Source organism: Pinus tabuliformis, chromosome 7, assembly GCF_031772625.1.
Source record: "Pinus tabuliformis cultivar Carrire ecotype Pingquan chromosome 7, CPIR1, whole genome shotgun sequence".
Lineage (NCBI taxonomy): Eukaryota > Viridiplantae > Streptophyta > Pinopsida > Pinales > Pinaceae > Pinus > Pinus tabuliformis.
Window position 1 is genome coordinate 360,451,050 of NC_142293.1, and position 20,078 is coordinate 360,471,127.

The 20,078-nt window shown below is 35.0% G+C and overlaps 1 protein-coding gene across 2 annotated transcripts in view; it reads left to right on the top strand.

The window, feature by feature from the left end:
* Positions 1-12,716: 12,716 nt before the first annotated feature.
* The window catches only part of LOC149247442 (glutamate--glyoxylate aminotransferase 2-like), a 251,463-nt gene continuing 244,101 nt past the window's right edge, over positions 12,717-20,078 (top strand). The window contains exons 1-2 of one of the 2 annotated variants that reach the window (XM_089458217.1): positions 12,717-12,996; positions 15,696-15,888. In XM_089458217.1, coding sequence (XP_089314343.1) covers positions 15,772-15,888 — 117 coding nt within the window. In that variant the 5' untranslated portion in view covers positions 12,717-12,996; positions 15,696-15,771. Of the gene's footprint in view, positions 12,997-15,494; positions 15,518-15,695; positions 15,889-20,078 lie in introns of those variants that run through there. The other variant, XM_089458218.1, reaches the window with a different exon arrangement.

Below are 20,078 nucleotides of genomic sequence, written 5' to 3' on the forward strand. Positions count from 1 at the left end.
CTTTCCTTTATTGTTCAACTTGTTGTTCCTTTGATTGCCATTTCCTTTGAAATTGTTGTTGTTGTTGTCATCATCCCTTGGAGAATCCTTCTTGTGAGGAAAATCTCTTGCATAGTGGTCAAACCTGTTACAATTGTAGCACCTTCCTTTTCTTCTCTCTTTTCTTCCCTGCTTGAATCCTTGACCTTGTCTCCTTGGACTAGCATTATTTTTCCTTTTAGCATGAGCGTAGAAAGTAGTAGGTTCATTTCCATTTGAAGGCTTATCTCTCTCCATCATCCTCATCTCTTCTTGAGTGCATCTAGCCAATAATTTATCGAAACTAGGAATCCTGTCATTGTTGATAATGGTGGAATCCTGTCATTGTTGATAATGGTGGTGTTAAACACATCCCATGCTCTTGAAAGACCTTCAGGTGCAATGAGAGTGAGCTCCCTATCAACAATAAATTATCCTATAGATAGTAGGTCATTCTTGATTTGTGTTATTATCATAAAGTAGGATGGGATAGACTCCCCTTTATCCATCTTGACGTCCTTCAACTTGTTCTTGAGAAAGAGGATTTGATTTGCATTGTTTACTTTGAACATCCCAACCAACTTCTCATACATCTCCTTAAATGTCCCCAAATCATAAATATAAGCAACCAAATGCTTTTGAATGGAGTCTATGATAATCATTTTAGATTTATCCTCACCTTTCTTATACTTCGTATTTGCAGTAGTCGGTGCATTTGAAGGAGGCTCCACCACTCTTCCTTGCACATAGTCCATGGCATCATGCTCTTCCAATGTCCAATCCAAAGTCATCTTCCATGCATGATAGTATGATTTGTCCTTAAGCTTATCCTCAGATTTGAAGTAAAATGTAAAATCCATTGAGGCTTGTCCTTGACCAACAAATCTCTCTTAGTGATTGCTTTTCTCTCTCTTGCTTGTGCTTTGTCTTCACCCGGGCTCTGATACCATGTTAATTTTAGTTAACAATGGTATGTTCTATGTTTATCATAATTACTTCAATGTTCCTTTAGCATCCCAATGACAATTTCCAATTTAGTTTTCCAATAGCAATCACATTAACCATAAATCACATTGACAGTAACTGTAGATAGAACATAATATAAAATGCAGGAGACAAGCCAAGACAAGAGGACACCAGATTTGGTGAATGCCAGGGAAAAAACCCAATGTGGGGAAAACCCTTTGATCAATTCTTCTTATTATTATGTCAAATGTTCAGCAGAGATAGAGTACAAAAAATCAAAGTTGACTTGCCAAATCAAAGTCAAAACAACCCTGTCAAATTTGCAGTCAATTGCAGTCAAATTCAGCCCTAACGAGAAATTCAAATATGGTCAATGCAACATAAAAACTACCCCTTTGAAGCTCGGTCAAAGGAAGTCAAAATTGGCCTCTTTAGTTGGTCAAATAGTAGTCAAAACATTCCACAAAATAGCAGTCAAACTCGGTTAACTGAAGTCAATTTTTGCAATCAAACAGGTATGTGGTCAACGCAGGTCAAAGTGCTCAAAATTTCTCGATTTCCGTGCCAATATTTACAGCTTGCCAAAAACAAATTTTTCCCATTAAAATCATAGTCAAATGATGAGTCAATGTGTCTGGTCAACGTTGATCAAACCCATGCAACAATCCTGAAATTCAACCGTGCAATTTGCCCAAAAAAATCGTCTTCCTTGCCACACGTGTGAGAGAGAAGATCTGGCCAATAGTTGTATGAACCAATGAGAGAAGGAGAGAATAAAATGTGTGAGTGATGATGCCAAATGAGGTGAGAGGTCACTTATATTTATACAAGATGTTGAGGGTGAAGTGACACGTCCATTGGACTTCATGAGCCTACATGATGATGTGGTCGACCTGAACAATTTGCACATGTGTGGGCATAAATTCAAAAACATACTTCTACTTATTCAAATTAGATGATCTTTATATCACCTTTGGTACTCTCAAAAAGAGGAATTCAATGCAATCATCATCTCCATCAAATGAGCTATCTAAAGTGGAATTTGGCCCTAGTTCCAAATTTTAACTAATTTGTAGCACATGTTAACAAGGGTATTTTTGAGCGAGTCCACTTGGATTGGAGTTCTAGGGCATCCTACTTAATAACAAAATTTACCTCATCTCATTTGCATTTGACTTTCTTGGTCATTCAATGAGATAACTCGGAGGACAGACTAGCTAGCAATCTTGTAGCAACTCGTAGCAATTTATTTTTGAGCTCTTATTCACTCCAAATTCATGGTAGAAGTAGATTTATAGCCTATGAATGCTCTGAGGCCATTTTGGTTGAGCTGAAGCTTGGTTAGATTACTATTTAACTCTTACATTGTTTGCTTCTTGAATGTTGATTTCTACAATTAGTCTAGATTTCCTTTCCGCAATTCACTTTAAGCAAAATGTGATTTCCTTCTTGCAAGAGTAATCTAGGACTTTGTTTTCCTGCAAAATAGAAGATATTTCCTTTCGAGCAAAATATATTAGATTTGCTTGGTTGTCATTGTGCTTTACATTTTTGCAAAAAAAATAGATTTACTTTCCAGAAAAAAGTAGAATAGGTTTGCTTATTGTTATTTACCTTCTACAACTTAGGATTGGTTACTTACCTAGATATTTGCTCATTTGAAGTTGTTTCATTGCCTTATTTCACGTGTATCAAAGGGAGTCATACTATGAAGAGTAAGCTGTGTGTTGCATATACAGTGTCGACCCCTCTTAAGTTTGTACAAACCCCAGGTTGATAATTTAAGTTGGTAGCCTTGGAAGTTGCAACATTCTTGTTGCAATACTGGGGCCCATCATAGAGCTTCCTAAAGGATGTAAGATTCATAACATATTCCATGTCCAGTGCCTTGAAAAGGCCCCGAGACAACTTATTGTCACTTCCATAAAACTCTCACCATTGGATGAGGAAGGAGAATTGATCTTGGTTCTAGAAAAGATCATAGAAACAAGGGAGAGGAAGTTGTGGAGTAAAACAATGAAGGAATACCTAATAAAGCGAGATGATTTACCTATGAAAGATGCGACGTGGGAAGGTGAGCAAGTGCTCAAACATCCTAAGTTGAAATTTCTTGAGGACAAGCAATCTTGGGCGGGGAGGATTGTAATGTTCCCGGCCACTTAGGAAGCTTATGACAAAGTTCGCTAGCCTAATATGGTTCCCTAGGCTAAAGCGGGGAAAAAATTAATAAGGAGACTTAATTTTCCTAAGAAAACATTATAAAAATCTAAGGGGTGAAAAGGGGATATTTCTTAGGCAAGTGAAAAATCACTTTAACTTGATAAAGTGAAAATATTATAAAGTTACTTTATAAAAGTTAAAAGGGAAAAATCGTAGCAAAAGTGGTGATAACTTTATAAAGGAGAAAAAGTGAGGAGACTCTCCTCATTCGTGCATTTGAGTTTTTGAGAAAAGAGTTATTGGAGAGTTTTTTTGAGAAGAAGCTTAGGGTTTGGAAACCTTAGTCACCATAGTCGGTTTCAGTGTTGAAATTAGACACTCTAACTGGTTCTAGGAGTGATACCACATAGATTTCGCTGTTGCAATTCAAGGAGAAAAGAGATTAGCAAAATATTTGTACTATAATAGATGTTATTAGTTGAATATATGATTTATTGTTTTTCATTCATCTTCTTTTAGGGAGAAAAATCAAGCCAAAATTGAAGCCATTCCTATAGATGGAGAAGGACGAGATCTGCTCACATTCTCAAATTTTTGCTGGTCGAATCCTCTAGACAAAGGCAAGGTGAGTTTTAGAGTTAGAGGCACAAGTTTCTCTTTTCTTGGAGGCAGAGTCACTGGTTCTTTTTTTTCTAGGCCGAGATCTATCTTCATGGGGTTGAGTTCCTAAGTTCATAGCTGGGTCGAGTTCTCTCAATGAAGCTGACATGATTTTTGGCACAATTCCTCTTTCATTTTTGTTGAATGTGACTATTGTGGGGTCGTGGGACTGTATATGGAGCAGATCAAAGTTATGGGAGTGAAAGTTAGGTGTTCTTGCTAGTAAGGATCAATATTAGAGATTGGTTCAAGTGGGATAAAAATGCATTCTTCCTTACTGGTTATATGCTAGAGCTGCTGATACATTTCCTTCGTCACTGGGTCATATTTATAATGAAAGGAGTTGCTACACATGACTGATTGGAGGACTGATACTCATCGTTGATCTCCTTGAAAAGCGCTGATAAAACAAAGGTCATCTTATGGGAGCTAGTTTACTAGGTTCCTATGATTCATTCTAACTCCAGTATATTTATACAATGAATGTAATGGGACCATTTTAGTTTGTTTTTATTATGATAGAATTCATATATAAGCTCCATGTAATTTTCTAGGTAATTAAATAAACCAGTTGAACGCTTTGAAGGCCTTATTTGGAATGCATATTGTTCACTCTGTGTATTTTCCGAAGTTGAAATTGTGAGAAAACACCTACAATAGTATACATCCAAACTGTTGACGAAAGGCATCAGTGAAAATTTATAAATATAAACTCATAAAATTGTTGAAACTCTGAAGGCTAACTGGAAGGGAATTTTACAAATAACTATATAGAATATCATGCCCCCTTTTCTAAAACAACAATATTGACAAATCAAGAAATGGATGAAAGAAGAGCAAAAGGGACTATGTTTCAACTGCTCTAGCAAGTACAATAAGGGGCATAAATGCGGTGAGAAGAAATTATTCTACATAAAATGTGAAGATGAAGATATCAATAAGAAGAACCATCACTCGATATAGAGTTGGAAGAGACTACTCGAACAATATCTTGTCATGAATTTTCAGGCATTAGTGCTCCATGAACCCTTGAGATAGAGGGATATATAAAAAAAGAAAAAGGTAATAGTGATTATTGATTTAGGCAACACCCATAACTTCATCAATTACGCATTAGCAAAACTTATTAACTGCTTTGTATCTCTAGCATCGAAATTTATAATAATGATTGCAAATGGAGGTGCCACAAATTATATAGGGTGGTGTCATAGTATTAAGCTAAATATGGTGGAGTGTTTATTGGATAGTTCCATGATATCAACGCAAATGGGTAGTGTTGATGTTGTATTAGGGTTCCAATGGTTATAAACATTAGGAACAATGGCCCGTAATTTTCAAGATATTTTAATGAAATTTTCCTTAGAAGGTAAGGAATTTGAGCTTAAAGTTATCCAAGGGAAACCCTCTAAAGTGATCAGCTCTAATTGCATGAAAAAATTGCTAAAAAGGAATATTATGGTGTGGTTTCACAACTGTGTGCTTTATATGTTCAAACATCTAGATCCTTTACTCTAATAGATCTCCAAAAAGTTATCGACAATTGTTCAAAGGTATTTGGAGAGATGCATAAGAGATCCATTTTCTCGAGATCATGACAATGTTATTCATTTGCAACCTGGAAGTGTACCACCTAACAATAGACCTTATTAGTATCCACATGCATAAAATAGTGAGACATTGAGCATATAGTTCAAGAAATGTTAGGGGTTGGCATCATTTAACCTATCCAAAGTGTTTTCCCTTCACCAGTGGTGATGGTTATTAAAAATGATGGTTCATGGTGTGTCTCTCCAAATTATAAACATCTCAACAAAATGAAAATCAAAGATAAGTTTCTTATTATCATCATTGATGAATTATTAGATGAATTGCACTAAGCAATTTTCTTTCTAATTTTGGATCTTCGTTCTAGATATCATCAAATAAGAATGAGACGATAAGACATTCCCAAAGCAGCCTTAAAAGATACAAACATCATTATCATTTTTTGGTTATGCCATTTGGATTTACTGCTGCACCTTTAACATTTCAAAACTTGATGAATTCTATTTTCAAACCTTTCCATAGAGAATTTATGTTAGCATTTTTTTATGACATACAATTCTAAAACAAATTTTGGGAAGAGCATTTACACTTGTTGTTAAGGCATTAACACTACTATAAGAGAAACAACTTATGCAAAACCTTCCAAGTGTTCCTTTGGGGGTCAAGAAGTGGAATATTTGGGCCATATTGTATTCCATGAAGGTGTCAAAGTGGATCCTAACAAAACAAAAACTATTAGGGAATGACCAATCCCGAAGAGCTTGAAGAAACTCATAGGATTCTTATGATTGACATGATATTATTACAAGTTTGTCAAGAATTATGGTCAAATAGTAGCACCTCTATTAAAGAATGAAGCATTTTCTTGGACTAAAGAAGTGACCAAAGCTTTTAAAAGTCTTAAAGAGGTGATTTGTACAACTCCCATATTGACCACACCTAATTTCACAAAAACCTTTATTGTGGAGTCTAATGCCTCAAGCCATGGCATTAGTGTAGTTTTGATGCAAGAAGGAAGGCCCCTTGCCTTTGAAATTACAAACATAAAGGAAAGAACTTAATCGGACCCATCTATGATAAAGAAATGTTGGATATACTACATGAGGTTAAGAAATGCATCCATATCTAATAGGATGACACTTAAAAGTAAAAATAGATCATGATAGTTTGAAGTACTTCCTAGAACAAAAACTATCTTCAAAAGATAAAAAAAAAAAAGGGTTGCCAAGATGCTAGGTTATGACTTTGAAATTATATACAAAAAGGAAAAATAAAATATTAATGACAAACACACTCTTAGTAAAGAGGAACATACAAAGGACTTCCTATGTGCTATTTGCATTCCACAATTTGATTGTATGGAAGAAGCGCGAATATAAAGGAAGTCAGATGAGAAGGTATGCAAAATCAATCAACAACTACAGGAGGACCCTGCTGCAATAGAAATATTTACTTGGAAGAATAATTTATTGTGGTATCAAGATCACTTATGCTTATGTAAGAATTCTCAACTCAAATAGAAGGTCCTTTTGGAATTACACACTTCTCCCATAGGAGGACATTCAAGGTGCATGAAAACATCCCATAGGATCAAAAAATATTTTTTTAGGAAGGTCTTAAAGCACATGTGAAAAGGTTTGTGGTTGAATGTATGACATGCCAACAGAATAATTGAGAGACAATCAAGATCTTAGAACTCTTACAACCATTAGCTATACCGAGCTTGTGTGGGAAGAAGTTTCAATGGATTTATCATAGGTTTATCCAATTATGAAGGAACGAATGTCATTATGGTAGTGCTAGATCAAATGACAAAATCTGCCCATTTTTGCTCTCTTTCTCATCTTTTTAAAGCAAGTATACTGGCATAATCATTCATGGAAATAATATAAAAGCTACGTGGAATACTAAATATTATTGTAACTGACAGAGATCATACTAAATATTATTGTAAGTGACAAAGATCGAATTTTCACAAGAAATTTTTGGACTCAATTATTTTGTCGTTTGGGTACTCAATTTGGTCACAGCTCATCTTACCATCCTCATCCAATGGGAAAATTAAGATTGTGAATAAATGTTTAGAAGTATATCTATGTTGATTTGCATATGATAATAAACACAATGGGTAAAGTGGTTTCCCTTGGTAGAATGATGGTACAACACATCCTTTCATACTTTATAAAAAATGTTCCCATTTATAACACTTTATGGATATCATCCTCCATCCATCAAATCACATTTGAAAGGGTTTATAAAGGTTCAAAGTAATGGAGGATCACATAGGGCACCAATAAGGGATCGTCAAACTATTGAAAGACAACTTGATTATAACACAAAATAAGATGAAACAACAAGCAGATCAACATCACAATGAAAGGGAGTCTAAAGTGGAGGATTGTGTATTTGCGAGACTACAACTAGATAAATAAATGTCCATTAAGCAACAAAAGAGGGACAATAATTCAAAATCAAGGTATTATGGCCAATATAAGGTGTTTGCAGAGGATTGGAAGTATGACTCATAGATTGGAGTTGCCTCCATCTCTATGTAGACATCTAGTCTTCCATGTTTCTTACTTAAATAAGGTAATTGGTGACAAGATCTGAGTCCAAATTATTTTTCTAGAGATTAATGAAGAAGGGAAAGTGATACTAAAACTAGAAACAATCCTGGAAATAAAGATTAAGCAACTAAGAAACCAAACAACTATTGGGTACCTCATAAATTGGAAGGACCTATATGTAGAAGAGATGACATGGGAAGATGAGTTGCTCCTGTAAAAACATCCATAGTTATTCAAGTGTTGAGTATAACATTTGTTTGAAGGAGAGGGGCATGTCAAGCCCTATATAAGCCTCATGTTAACTGTAAAGCCCTTTATTAAGCACGAGATATTGAGTTATTACATTTATATTGTTATATTGTTATGCTAGCTAGAACCTTTTATTGCATGATTTTATTATAATTGCCTTTATCTCCTATATAGACATTGAGGAGACCTAGTCTCAGGATCATAAAAGTTTGTCTTATACACTGTATTTGTTGTAAACGAAGGTTTCCTCCTCGAAGTTGATTGTAATTATTGGTTTGTTATCATTTTTAATGCAAAAGGTTCATAACATTATTGCTATTACAAAGTATTGTATTACTGCAATTTTTTATTTAAAAATCCAATTTATGACAACCAAGTGGAATTTATAGGTTGTCTGTTTTTGGGAACCTATATTGAGCCTCCACTGGTTTCCCTAAGTCTTTAGATTTAGCCATAAGAACATTTGAACTCAAATCTTGAAATTGCTCTTCAATCCATCCTAAACCCTAATTCCTATTCTTACCCTTCGCTGAAAAATGTTGTAGAACCCTTAAGGGGCACTTACTTTAATGTATTTGGGTTATTTGACCCCTAAGATATATTAGGGAAGCTTGCCTTGTGTTGGATTGTATCCATCACTAAAATGAGGGGAGTTGTTGCTGAGGTGACAATGGTGACACTCCCATTGTTATACTTGATCTAGGTTACCCAGTGAGGCTTACACTAAGGTGCTATATTTTTCTATAATAAGTCTTGTTAGATCTCTCCTTGATTGCAATAAAGTAGGAATTGATTGCTCTAAAACAGGGGGTAGGTACTTGAGGGTAGAAAACTATTATTAAAAGTAATTAATTATTTCACTGTGCTTCTAATTTAATTAGCATAACCATTAAGATAAAACTAGAACATGGCAATAACATGAAAGAGGATTTATGGGTAAGATATGTCACCATCATTAAACATAATTCAATCCCCTTTAAACCCCCTTACCTTTCTCCACGGGTGGACTCACAACCCCATTTTTCTTCTCACCCAAGTCAACTTTAATCCTTTTTATTATTTTAAGATGATCATGTTTATCAATGTTCAAAATCACCATGAAAAATATATGACATGGAGCAAAACATAATTACAACGTATAAACAATACAAAGCTCAAAGAGTCAAGACTGCATATTCAAACATGATATCCTTCTCCATCAGTATGATGATGTATACGAAAAATAGAAAAACAAAAGCAATATCCCTTTTAAATACAACAATATTAGATGTTCTACTTTAACTTACAAATAAAATGCAATAGTGTTTCATATGTAATACTCTCATTTCAAAAAACTTTTTATTCATAAATAAATTTATGATGTGCTTCTCGCCCTCTTTTAAGTATTTATTTTAAATACTTTAATTACTATTATAATCAATATTTACACTTTTATTACAATTTATTTAATAAATTACTAAAACCTATCTAAAATATAATTAAAAATATTTAATTAACCATAATAATAAAATAATATAAAATTTAACCTTAAATAAATAATAAAAACCCTTCAAAATAAAATTAAAATATAAACTCATCTTTACAATACTACAATTAATAAAATAACAAATTAACAAAATCTCATCCTTATAATACTACAATTAATAAAATAACAAATTAACAAAATCTTAAAATTTTACAAATTATTAAAAAAATCTAAACAACTAATTATTTATTATTATTTTTAAAATAATAAAATTCCACCAAATTAGGTAAAAAATCTACGCAACTAATTATTTATTATTTTATTTGATACAAACAATATCTCTCCAAATAATTCACAAACATTTCTCTACCACAAAAAATGCCAACCTATGAACACTAAAATCGTATTTATCCAGTTCCTTTCTCGTTCTCATATACACGACTCAAAAATAAAATATTAATATTGTGTTCGTATTAAAAAATATTCGCCTTAGTCAGACAAAACAAAGACTTTTGACAAGTTCTTTTTATGCATGTTATCCTCAAAATTTCATCGATATGAGGCCGGTAGATTCGTCCCACTAAACGATAGATTCAGGATATATATTATTATTATTATAATTTTATTTAATTTTAAGTGTGTAACTATTTCCCTAAGTCAAATCGTGCTAGATAATTTTGTCAACTTTGTAAGGCGTTGGTGAATGAAATCTATAATCCCTCTTGCTTATCTTTAATACCAATTTATTTATTAAAAATAATAAATATAAACGAAATAGTCTATAACGCGATTTTTTGAAAGTTTTTCCGGCCGATTTTTCTGATCGAAATCCGGCGGGAATTTATTGGAATCGCAAGTTTGATAGCTAATTTCTGCACAATGAAAGCGTCCCAGGGGTTTTCGAGGGTGCTGAATCCAAATATACAGTTAAAAAACCATTTTAACTGCAACAAATCAAGATTTAACCTCAGTTTCTTCCGCCGGATTCCGTCACCGGAATCTCCAAAAAGTCGCATTATAGACAACTCCAATATAAACTTTTTATTAGATATCATTTAAAAAATATTTATAAATTAAATATATTAATAATTTTATAAATATATTAAAAATATTTATTCATAAAAAAAATAGATGATATAATTTATTTGGTTGGAATGGACAATACAATTTTTAATGAGATTGTGATTTTTTTGTTATTTAAAATACACATTTAAATGTATAAATGGTTCAACAACTTGAAAAACTCCCCAAACACTTAATTTTTGCAAATTAAACAATTTAAATTTTTATTTTTAAAAATCTATACCAAATTTTGAACAAAATTAACCAAAAAAATGTTAGAAAATGAGCCATTTCATCTATTAGTTAAGCTACCTATAAAAAATATTCTCTTTTAACCCTTTTTTTCAGAGGAAAAAAACATAGGTTTATATATGGTTTATATATAGTATTGTGCATTTTCAATAATAGTGCATACATATAATCTCTAGCATATAGTTCCAATAATAGTGCATACATATAGTCTCTAGCATATAGCGTGAGAGAGTGAGAGAGTGCCCCTGCTTGTCCAAGTAATGAGTCATATGAAGCTAAGTATAAATAGCTCTAGCGTGCACAAAAATGCAAGACTATTCTTCTTAATGAATCTACATTACACAGTGACATGTTCACAAATTAAGCAAAATATAATAGACAATGTCTATAAAACTATGGAAGGTGAATCGAGTGAGCCTCTCTAATAGTGTTGTCCTCCAAATGTTGAAAGAACATAAAACTTGTAGCCTCGGTAAGACCCTTTTTCGACAATGAATCAACAACAGTGTTAGACTCCTTGAAAATGTGATGAAAGGTGATGCAATCAAAGGTTTGTTTTAAATAGTGTATGTGGTTGAGCAAACCATCAAGTAGTGGAGGGGAAAGTATTGTTTTAAATAGTGTATGTGGTTGAGCAAACCATCAAGTAGTGGAGGGGAAAGTACTATTTTCCCAGCTCTCTGTCAATGAGGGGCGTGGAGTCCCCGAATACGTGAATTGTACTCATGGAGAGCTTCTTTACAAACCATAAAAGTCTCCATAATGCCAAAATCTCAACCCTCATGTTAGTGCCAGTGTTGCCCTGCCAAAATATTTTGTATTGTTTTCTGTCACAAATCTTAAGCCATGCACCACAACCGCAAATTCCTGCCTGTACAACACCATTCAAATACTCTGTTGGAACCTGTATGCAAAATTGTAAAAGACAAACACTTAACTCTTTTAACCTTATCCTAATGAGTCAATTTTCTTATAAATTTTTTAAAGTAGAATAAAAAAATAAAACTTCAATCTTTATTATTTAAATTATTACTCTTTAATCATATATACTTTTTAATAAAAAATTTATATAATAATTATACAAAATAATCTTAATAATAATCATAAAATATATTAACATTTTATTAATATCATTTTATTTTATATCTAAAATTATTTTTAACTAATTAAATAGGTTAACCATTCAAAATTCAAAAATATTTTCAAAATAAAAAATTATCTTTTTAAATAACAAAAATATAATAACAATTTAAGATTTAAAAATCTTTCACAAAAATGGAAATCTATCTCAAAAATATATTACAAACTTAAAATCCAAAAAAAAATAGATAAATGAAAATCTACCTTGAGCAAATTAACTAATTCTTTTAGTAATAAAGAATAAATGTGTAAACATTAATACTCACTAAAGATCACTCTCTTGTGATCTTGAAGGTTGGCCATGGGACACATGATGTGTGACCACATTTGCCTTCTGGATGTAGATTGTCTGCAGTCTCCCCGTGGATGGTTATTGGCGGAATCTAAGATCGATTTTGTGGTCGGAAAAATTTCCTTTACATGCTGAAAAAAAAAAGAAAAAGAAAAAAGATCACTCTCTTCAATGCAGATTAACCACCTAAATTTGATCAATTTTACAACCTACAATAGAAAATAAAATTAAAATTGAAATTATCTACGATACGATATCAGACAAATAAACCAAACCCATCGCCCACACAAATAATAAATAAACCAAACACATCACCCACACAAATAATAATAGAGCGACTCCTTTCAATCAATGGCAGTAGTATATTTAAAGTGAAGCAGTAAGTCGCCAAGATAGCGCCGGGTTTTTTCACATTCTATTTTGGTTGGCTGTGGCGGAGCAGTGCTCAATATCCTGTTACAGAGAAATCCCCGTTCACACGAAGCGAAGTTTTTCCTTCATTCTCTACCAACAGTTGGACTCCATTATCAGCTTCCTCCGTATCTTCGCAGCAGCGAAGGATTTCGGAGGCAAAATTGTTTATCAGGAGGAAGCGAAATCGTTTTATCTTCTACGAACAGGTAAGCTTTGTTATTTTTTCACATGTAGGAGTTGTTATTTACCCGGAACTGGAGTACTTTTGCGCTTTTGTTCGTCATGTTCCCGTTTATCAGAAACAAGCAGAAGTTTGAGGAGTATAAGGGCTAAAGACTGACGATTTGAGCTTTGTCAGAGTAAATTCTTCTTAAATCTTTGAAAGAAAGGAGCGAATCGCATGATTCTTACTCATTAGCGATGTAAACGTCGTAGAAAATAAGAAAATTCAGGGACTTATTGCTAAATTATTTGAATGCTAAATATTTTGTGGCCCTCGAAATCATCTCATGCGAATTTTGAAGCTTAGGAGTAAAATTATGCGATGCAGAGTAAAATTTGCAGGTTAGGAGTAACTTATGCGATGCAAGGTAAATTTTGCAGTCCGGAGTAAAAGTTATGTGATCTGACGTACAACTTGCAGGTTAGGAGTAAGATGACAAGATGTAAAGTAAAATTTGCAGCTTAGGAATAAAATTATGGCTATTTAATTTGATTGGTGCACATTCGAGCTGTGCAACTGAAGAGATTTTAAGCAGTTGATTTATCTTTTCTTTATCCCCTTATTCGACTCAAGGTATCTAACTTAATGTTAAAGATACTGTTCATTGGTCTGGAAACCATTAAAATATATCCGTGTTTAAAGGAATTTGCATTAAACGATTAAACTCTAATTTCACGATAGGCATTTTATAAAAAAAATGAGAGATAAATAAAAATAAAATAGGCCAAATCATAAATCATAACAAATTGGTGGGAGAGAAAAATTGAAGTGTTGTTTTATTATGTCATTGGCACTATGTCATTGACACTAGCCAATTCTCGAGCATTTTACACCGGGTCCTTTCTTGCCATGCCCTCACAATGGCTAAAAGACATCTTAGGCTTATCATGTTTTTAAATAGCTATGGTAAATTGTAAATTAGCTCTGTGACTTAATTAAGTTGATCATAACTACCTCAACAATCTTTCCTTAAACTTTCACTTGACTTAGGGAGATGAACCTAATATTTTTGTCGAAGTTCACATAAAAAAGTTACTATCCATTGAAATACATAGGTAACGAACTGTTGTATTTGTCAACTTAGACACTTTTTCTTGTATATGGTTCATCAACTATTTCATGTTCCCCCTAAAGCTTGCATACAAGTACATCAGTGGTACATTCCACAACTTGATTATATGTAACTCCATGCGTCACTGCAGTACAACATGGATGCCTAAATAACAATGCTTACAACAAACTAACCTCAAGTTAGCATATGATTACACTTGCCACCGTCGTAACTATTCAAGTGGTTCATTGCACGACTTGATCCTCCATCCTCTCCATGCATGAGAGGGATGACTTCATGTGCTACCACATTACAACATGTGTGTCTGAAAAACAAGTCTTACAATAACCTTGGGGAATGCATAATGCCTATGGCTAGGCTTTACAACTTGGACCAAACACTATAGGGTGTTCATGTGCTATTGCAGCTCTCCATAACATGTTGGCTTAGTGCCGAGGCTGTGGGCCAACAATTAGGTGGGGAGGTTTGGTCCCTATAGGTCCCATGGTCCAATCTTAAGTAGGACTATGTACGCCTGAGAGCTGCTCCAGGGGCGATTTTTTTAGTTGAAAAAGAAAACATGTTGGCTCATTCAGTAGGCCTTGGCACCATCAAATCCATCTATGTTCTTTCATCTGCACAACTACTTGACCTTTCTCTCACTATATAGTGTATATCCATTCTTTTGAGCTCCTTTCTATTGTGCTTACATTGTACTCTTCTCACCTTGACCTGGCCTTCAAACCTCATTTGCATGGTCTTTCATTAACACATAGCCATTAATCATCAAAGTTGTCTTTAGTGCAATTTTTTGGAATTTTTGGTGCCGGAATCTAGCGGAAAATTTTGAGGTGAAATCTTGATTTGTGTTATTTACACTGGTTTTTTTTACTGTATATATGGATTCAGCATCGTGAAAAACCCCTAGGGCACTTCGATTGTGCAAGTTACTCATCAAATTTGTGATTTCAATAAATTTCTACCAGATTTTAGAGAAATTACACCGGAAAAACCCCCTGTAAAACTTTCAAAAAATCTCACTAAAAACAACTCATTAATCATCATTATAAGCCAAAACAACATATCACACCCATATGTTTTCACTCCTCCTCCATCATGTAGGATAAAATATCCAGCAAATAAATCTTCACATCTATACATTTCTGTGCATATTTGGGTATCTAGGTAGTTGATCTACCTCTGCAACTCATAGCAACTTATTATCCATGTAATGCCCAATCTACTCTCGCTTTGATACCAGTAGAATTGACTTTATGACTAAATCAAGTTAACCCTATAAGTACGGCATTTATGCATTTTCTCCGTATTTAATAAATTTAACTCGATTTCATGCATTTTCTCTGTATTTAACAAATTTAACTCGATTCAATGCTCTTTTTGTGCAAATTTATAGATTCGAAAAGATTGCGTAAAAGACCGATTATTACTGCAGGTGTCAGGACTGAATCAGCTCTTTGCTTCATGTTCCAGCTTGCCGTGTTCTGTCTGAAATTGCAATCCTAAATTTAAAAAAAATTCAGAACAAATGCAATCTGTGTTGTTAAATGTCTTCTGCGTGGGACTCTTTTCCTTTAGATTTCATATTTATCAGATGTTTAATGGATTTTCAGGTTAGGTGTTGGTTGGCGTCTTGAACTGGTAATTGTGGAAGGTTTTTTGGTACTCTGTTGCTGAGAAGTTTAGATCATGGCTCCTAGACCATTGGATTATGAGTGTATTAATGAGAATGTGAAGAAGGTCGCTTATGCTGTCAGAGGGGAGCTCTATCTGCGTGCCTCGGAGCTTCAGAAGGAAGGAAAAAAGGTAATTCTCATTGCATCACACCCGTGGTCATTGACCTGGCAGGTGATATCGCATATTTCAATTTTGTTTCTCTTTGATATGGAAAACTACAATCACAATAGAATAGAAAATGTGTCTTAGTGTCATGCCCCTAGCTGCTAAACTATACACACTTCAAACAGGAGGCAGTCCATTGGATTACAATTTCATTTGAAATAGAAAAAAACAGCGGGCATTCAATATTCACTTCGTACAAAACGAACCTTTAGTGAGAAGCCCTGATAATTTTTTGGGGAACAAAAAGGATTATATTTCCATTACTTGAAAACACTGGCCAGCCATACCCATTACCAGAATACATATAAACAGACTTCTACGATTCTGTTCTATTTTAAACTTGTCTGCTTCTTCAAAATTCCTCACATACAACTGAAACTCATCTTATCAAAAAGAAAACACACAGTAATGCTCTACATTCATACGCAGATAAAACAGCTACAAGCAGCAAGTCACTATAAGCTTACCTTAATCTATATTGATAATTTCATCTTTTCTTTCTTCCGTTGGGCTTTCCACTTCGTCAGGGGGCTCTTCGTTGGGCTTGAAGCTCTGGCCGGCCACTGGTGAGCTCTGTTTCATTGGGCTGGAGGGGGGAGTCTGAATCCAAAGACGGCTCGACGTAGCTTGGGGCAAGGGATTCTCACTGCCCTTTCGAGGCCCTTGTATAATTCAAAGCAGACGTACCTCTAGCATCAGTCTACATCCATTATATGTATTTGTACCCTTCGTCTTCTATATATATACGAAAGACATACCAAGGAAACGTAGTTTTAGGGATCATCTTATGCATCTGATATATTGTAAAAAGATGTTAACCCCTCGAAGAGGCTCTTTATTCATTCATCCTCTATTATTCTCAAGGCATGAAATTATGAATTATTTTCAATTTTTATACTGTTTGGGGTATTCAGTCCATAACAATTTTTCTCCACATGGATGACCTCTCTCTTGGTTTGGTTGAGCAGCTAGTCTTCCATTCAGAGATTCTTCCCCTTGGACTTGGATATTAGGAGTTATGGGCCTCTTCAATCAAAGACTACACAGCCATGCCCCCTTAGCCTTGGTAATTATTCACATGACATTATTAGACAGTGCATTACCCCCTTCGCAGTAATGGTGACTAGATTGAGGAGCTTTCTTCTCTCTTCCCACATTTTGCCATGGCTTCTAGTTCCAACATAGCTTGACACCTTCTCTTTTGTTTCTGATGGTTTTGTTTTGTTTGTGCAGTTACATTGTGTTTCTTTTAGCTAGGTAGCAATAGGAGTTGCTTTCACACACCCACACCCACTATGTGCTTACACTGGATGTAGTTTTGAGTCCCATTAACTTGTTACCGCTTAATTTAGCAGGGGTCCTAGGAGGGGTTCCAAAGGGACTACTACTATATCAAGTGGCAACAATGGGACAAGGACCCACTGTCACCTTAGTCAATGTCCTTTGCTCTTTACGGACTGTAACGGATGGGAGGAGTCCCAGTGTAGGGAAATCACTAGAATGATGAGGTCAATAACGATGCACAATGTGATTTCCATTGACCATTCATAGGAGAGGCTCAGATAATAGGTTGTTTGTTTTAGAAGCAAAAGAAGGGCTCTCCTAGAAAGGCTTGAGAGAAGGATGAGCTCAGGTTTAGGAATATTCAAAATGATGAATGCCTAAGATCAAAACTTCCAAAATCCCAAACTTGTGATTGATGTTTTTATAGTAGGGTTCAAAGTGACGCAAGGATGGCTCATTCAATGGAAAGATTCAATTAAAGTATGGGCTTTGGGAGAAGCTAGGGTGACTTTCCGCAAAAAACCCCTTGAGAAAAATACTATAGGAGACCAAAAGTTGAGAGATACTGTGGTAAAGGCTCATCCAATGATTACCTATAGTTAAGAGAAAAGGTTTTGAATGATGAATTACAAAGGGCCAACCTTCAAGAAATCCCAAAGTCAAAGCTGCTTCAAGGGTTCCTTCTTGGTGTGATAGCCAGGGCATCAATTTATTTGAAATTCCATCGTCGGAATTCGTTCAAAACTAGAGGATGCCTAGAGGAGACATAAATGAAGAAACTTATTAGGACGAAATTCTAAAATTCCTCTTCCCTAAAATTTCGCACCAAGCCCTAGAAAATCTCCTTATCCTTTTTTTTTAACACAGTCGGTTACTTTTTATATATTGCAAAAAAGAGGGAAAGGAAGCAAGTTCCTTGTACAATCAAGGGAAGTCAAGTTCAAAAGTAGTGCATAAATGGGAGTGCAGTCTCCGCAATTACTTTGCCGCCCAAAATCCATAAAATTCAAAACAAATGCGCTGGTTTTGTGGTTCTGAGATGTGGGTTAACTTTCCAAAAGATGAATTGAACTCCAAAAAATGACTTAACTTTTGAAAAGGCGGATAAAGTCAAAGACCATTATCCTCGAAAAATCGGCATATACACAATACACGGTAATTAATGATTTTCCGCTTTTCCGAAGCCTTGGCGTGATCTTCAAAGCTTACCTTTATAAGACTCGATCTCCACCGTAGAAAATCCTCCGTCAGATCTGATCGGTCAAACAACTTGCACGTCCCACTTCCGCCGTCAATCCACACACGATAGATCCAACGGTTGGCAAGAATATCGGGCAGGCAAATCGCGCGGAGAGTACCCGCCCGAAAAGGTGGTAATCTCACACCGCCCTCATGATACGTGTCCATCAGTGAGTGGAATCGGGTGGTTCCCTCCCAAAACCACTTACCGCTGAAACTCTGCCCGAAATACCATTTTGGTTTACAATCCCGCCTTTTCTTATTGTTTAACTCTCGTGCAAGAAAGTGCCCGATGGCTGTTGATCTGCCACCATCGACGACTGCGACGGCATTTCCGAGATCCTCTTCCGCTACAACTGAAGTCAGACCTCGACCATTGATCTCCAGAATCCCACGATACCTGTGCGATGATTCTTCATTAGTCTCTGCACTCCTACTTTGCGGCCTTTCTTCATTGATTTGTGGTTTCTGGTCCTGAATTATTGGTCTCTGTTGTGAAGAAACCTGCTGCTGTTGATTGCAAACTGTCTCGGGTCGCCTGGGAGCCTGCACTGATACATGTGGATCATGGTATACATTCTCGTTCTTTATACTGGGAGAGGGGGTCAAGGGATACTTTCTTCATAAACTTCATTGTTCTCTTTGACTATGCCCACTGGTCTGTCAATTTCTTTGTTGGCATGGCTATCCGCGTCCTTATTTTGGTTTCTCAGGACGTGCTTTAAGGTTATATTTCCCAGACTTTCAAAACTTGCTCTGATCCTTTGATAGATTTTATTGATGGCTATGCTTTTGAAGTCCCTATTGGCATCCAGAGCGGCTATTATGATAGCAGAGTCCCCTATTATTATAGGGTTTTTGAATGCGTTTTTGTTTAAAAGCCTTGTGCCTAGGAGAAGGCTGTATGCTTCAGCCCTGTTGTTTGTCATTTCTCCTAGGCTCCATTCATAGGTTATTATTTTTTGTCCATTTGGGTCTAGTATAACTCCTCCTGCCCCTGCTTTGCCTGGGTTATTTTTTGCAGCTCCGTCAAAAAAGAGAATGTGTCTCTTCTGTTCTTTTATCCATTCTGCAAATTCTTTGTCCTCCAATCTTAATTTCCAATTCTTGTTTGTGTGGGATTCTTTATTATTTGTTGTAACTGTTGCTTTTGCTTTGTTTTCTAACATTGCTTTACTGTACCAGTCTTTCTCTTCTTGTTGTAAATTATTCTGGTCCATTTTTGAGATTCCATTTGTACTGATTATCTCTGCAACTTGGCTCCAAGTTTTTGCTAAGATCTTGCCTAGATTTGGCTTTTGTTCTTTGAAAATGCATTTGTTTCGGGCTAACCAAATTTTCCAACATAGGATTGAAGGGAGACATTTCCATATCCTTTTTATTGTTGCCTTTTTTTTCTTTGTATATGGGTAGCTTTTATCCCAGTTTTTATGAAGAATTGTCAACTGGATTGTTGGATTTATGTTTATTTCCAAAGGACTTGTTGCCTGTTTCCAGCACTCTCTCGCCACCATACAGTTAATGAAGAGGTGTTGGATAGTTTCTTCCTCCTTTTGACACATGACACATTTTGAGGGCCCTTGTATTCTTTTTTTTTTTTTTAATTTTCAGAGGTAAGAATTTTACCTTTG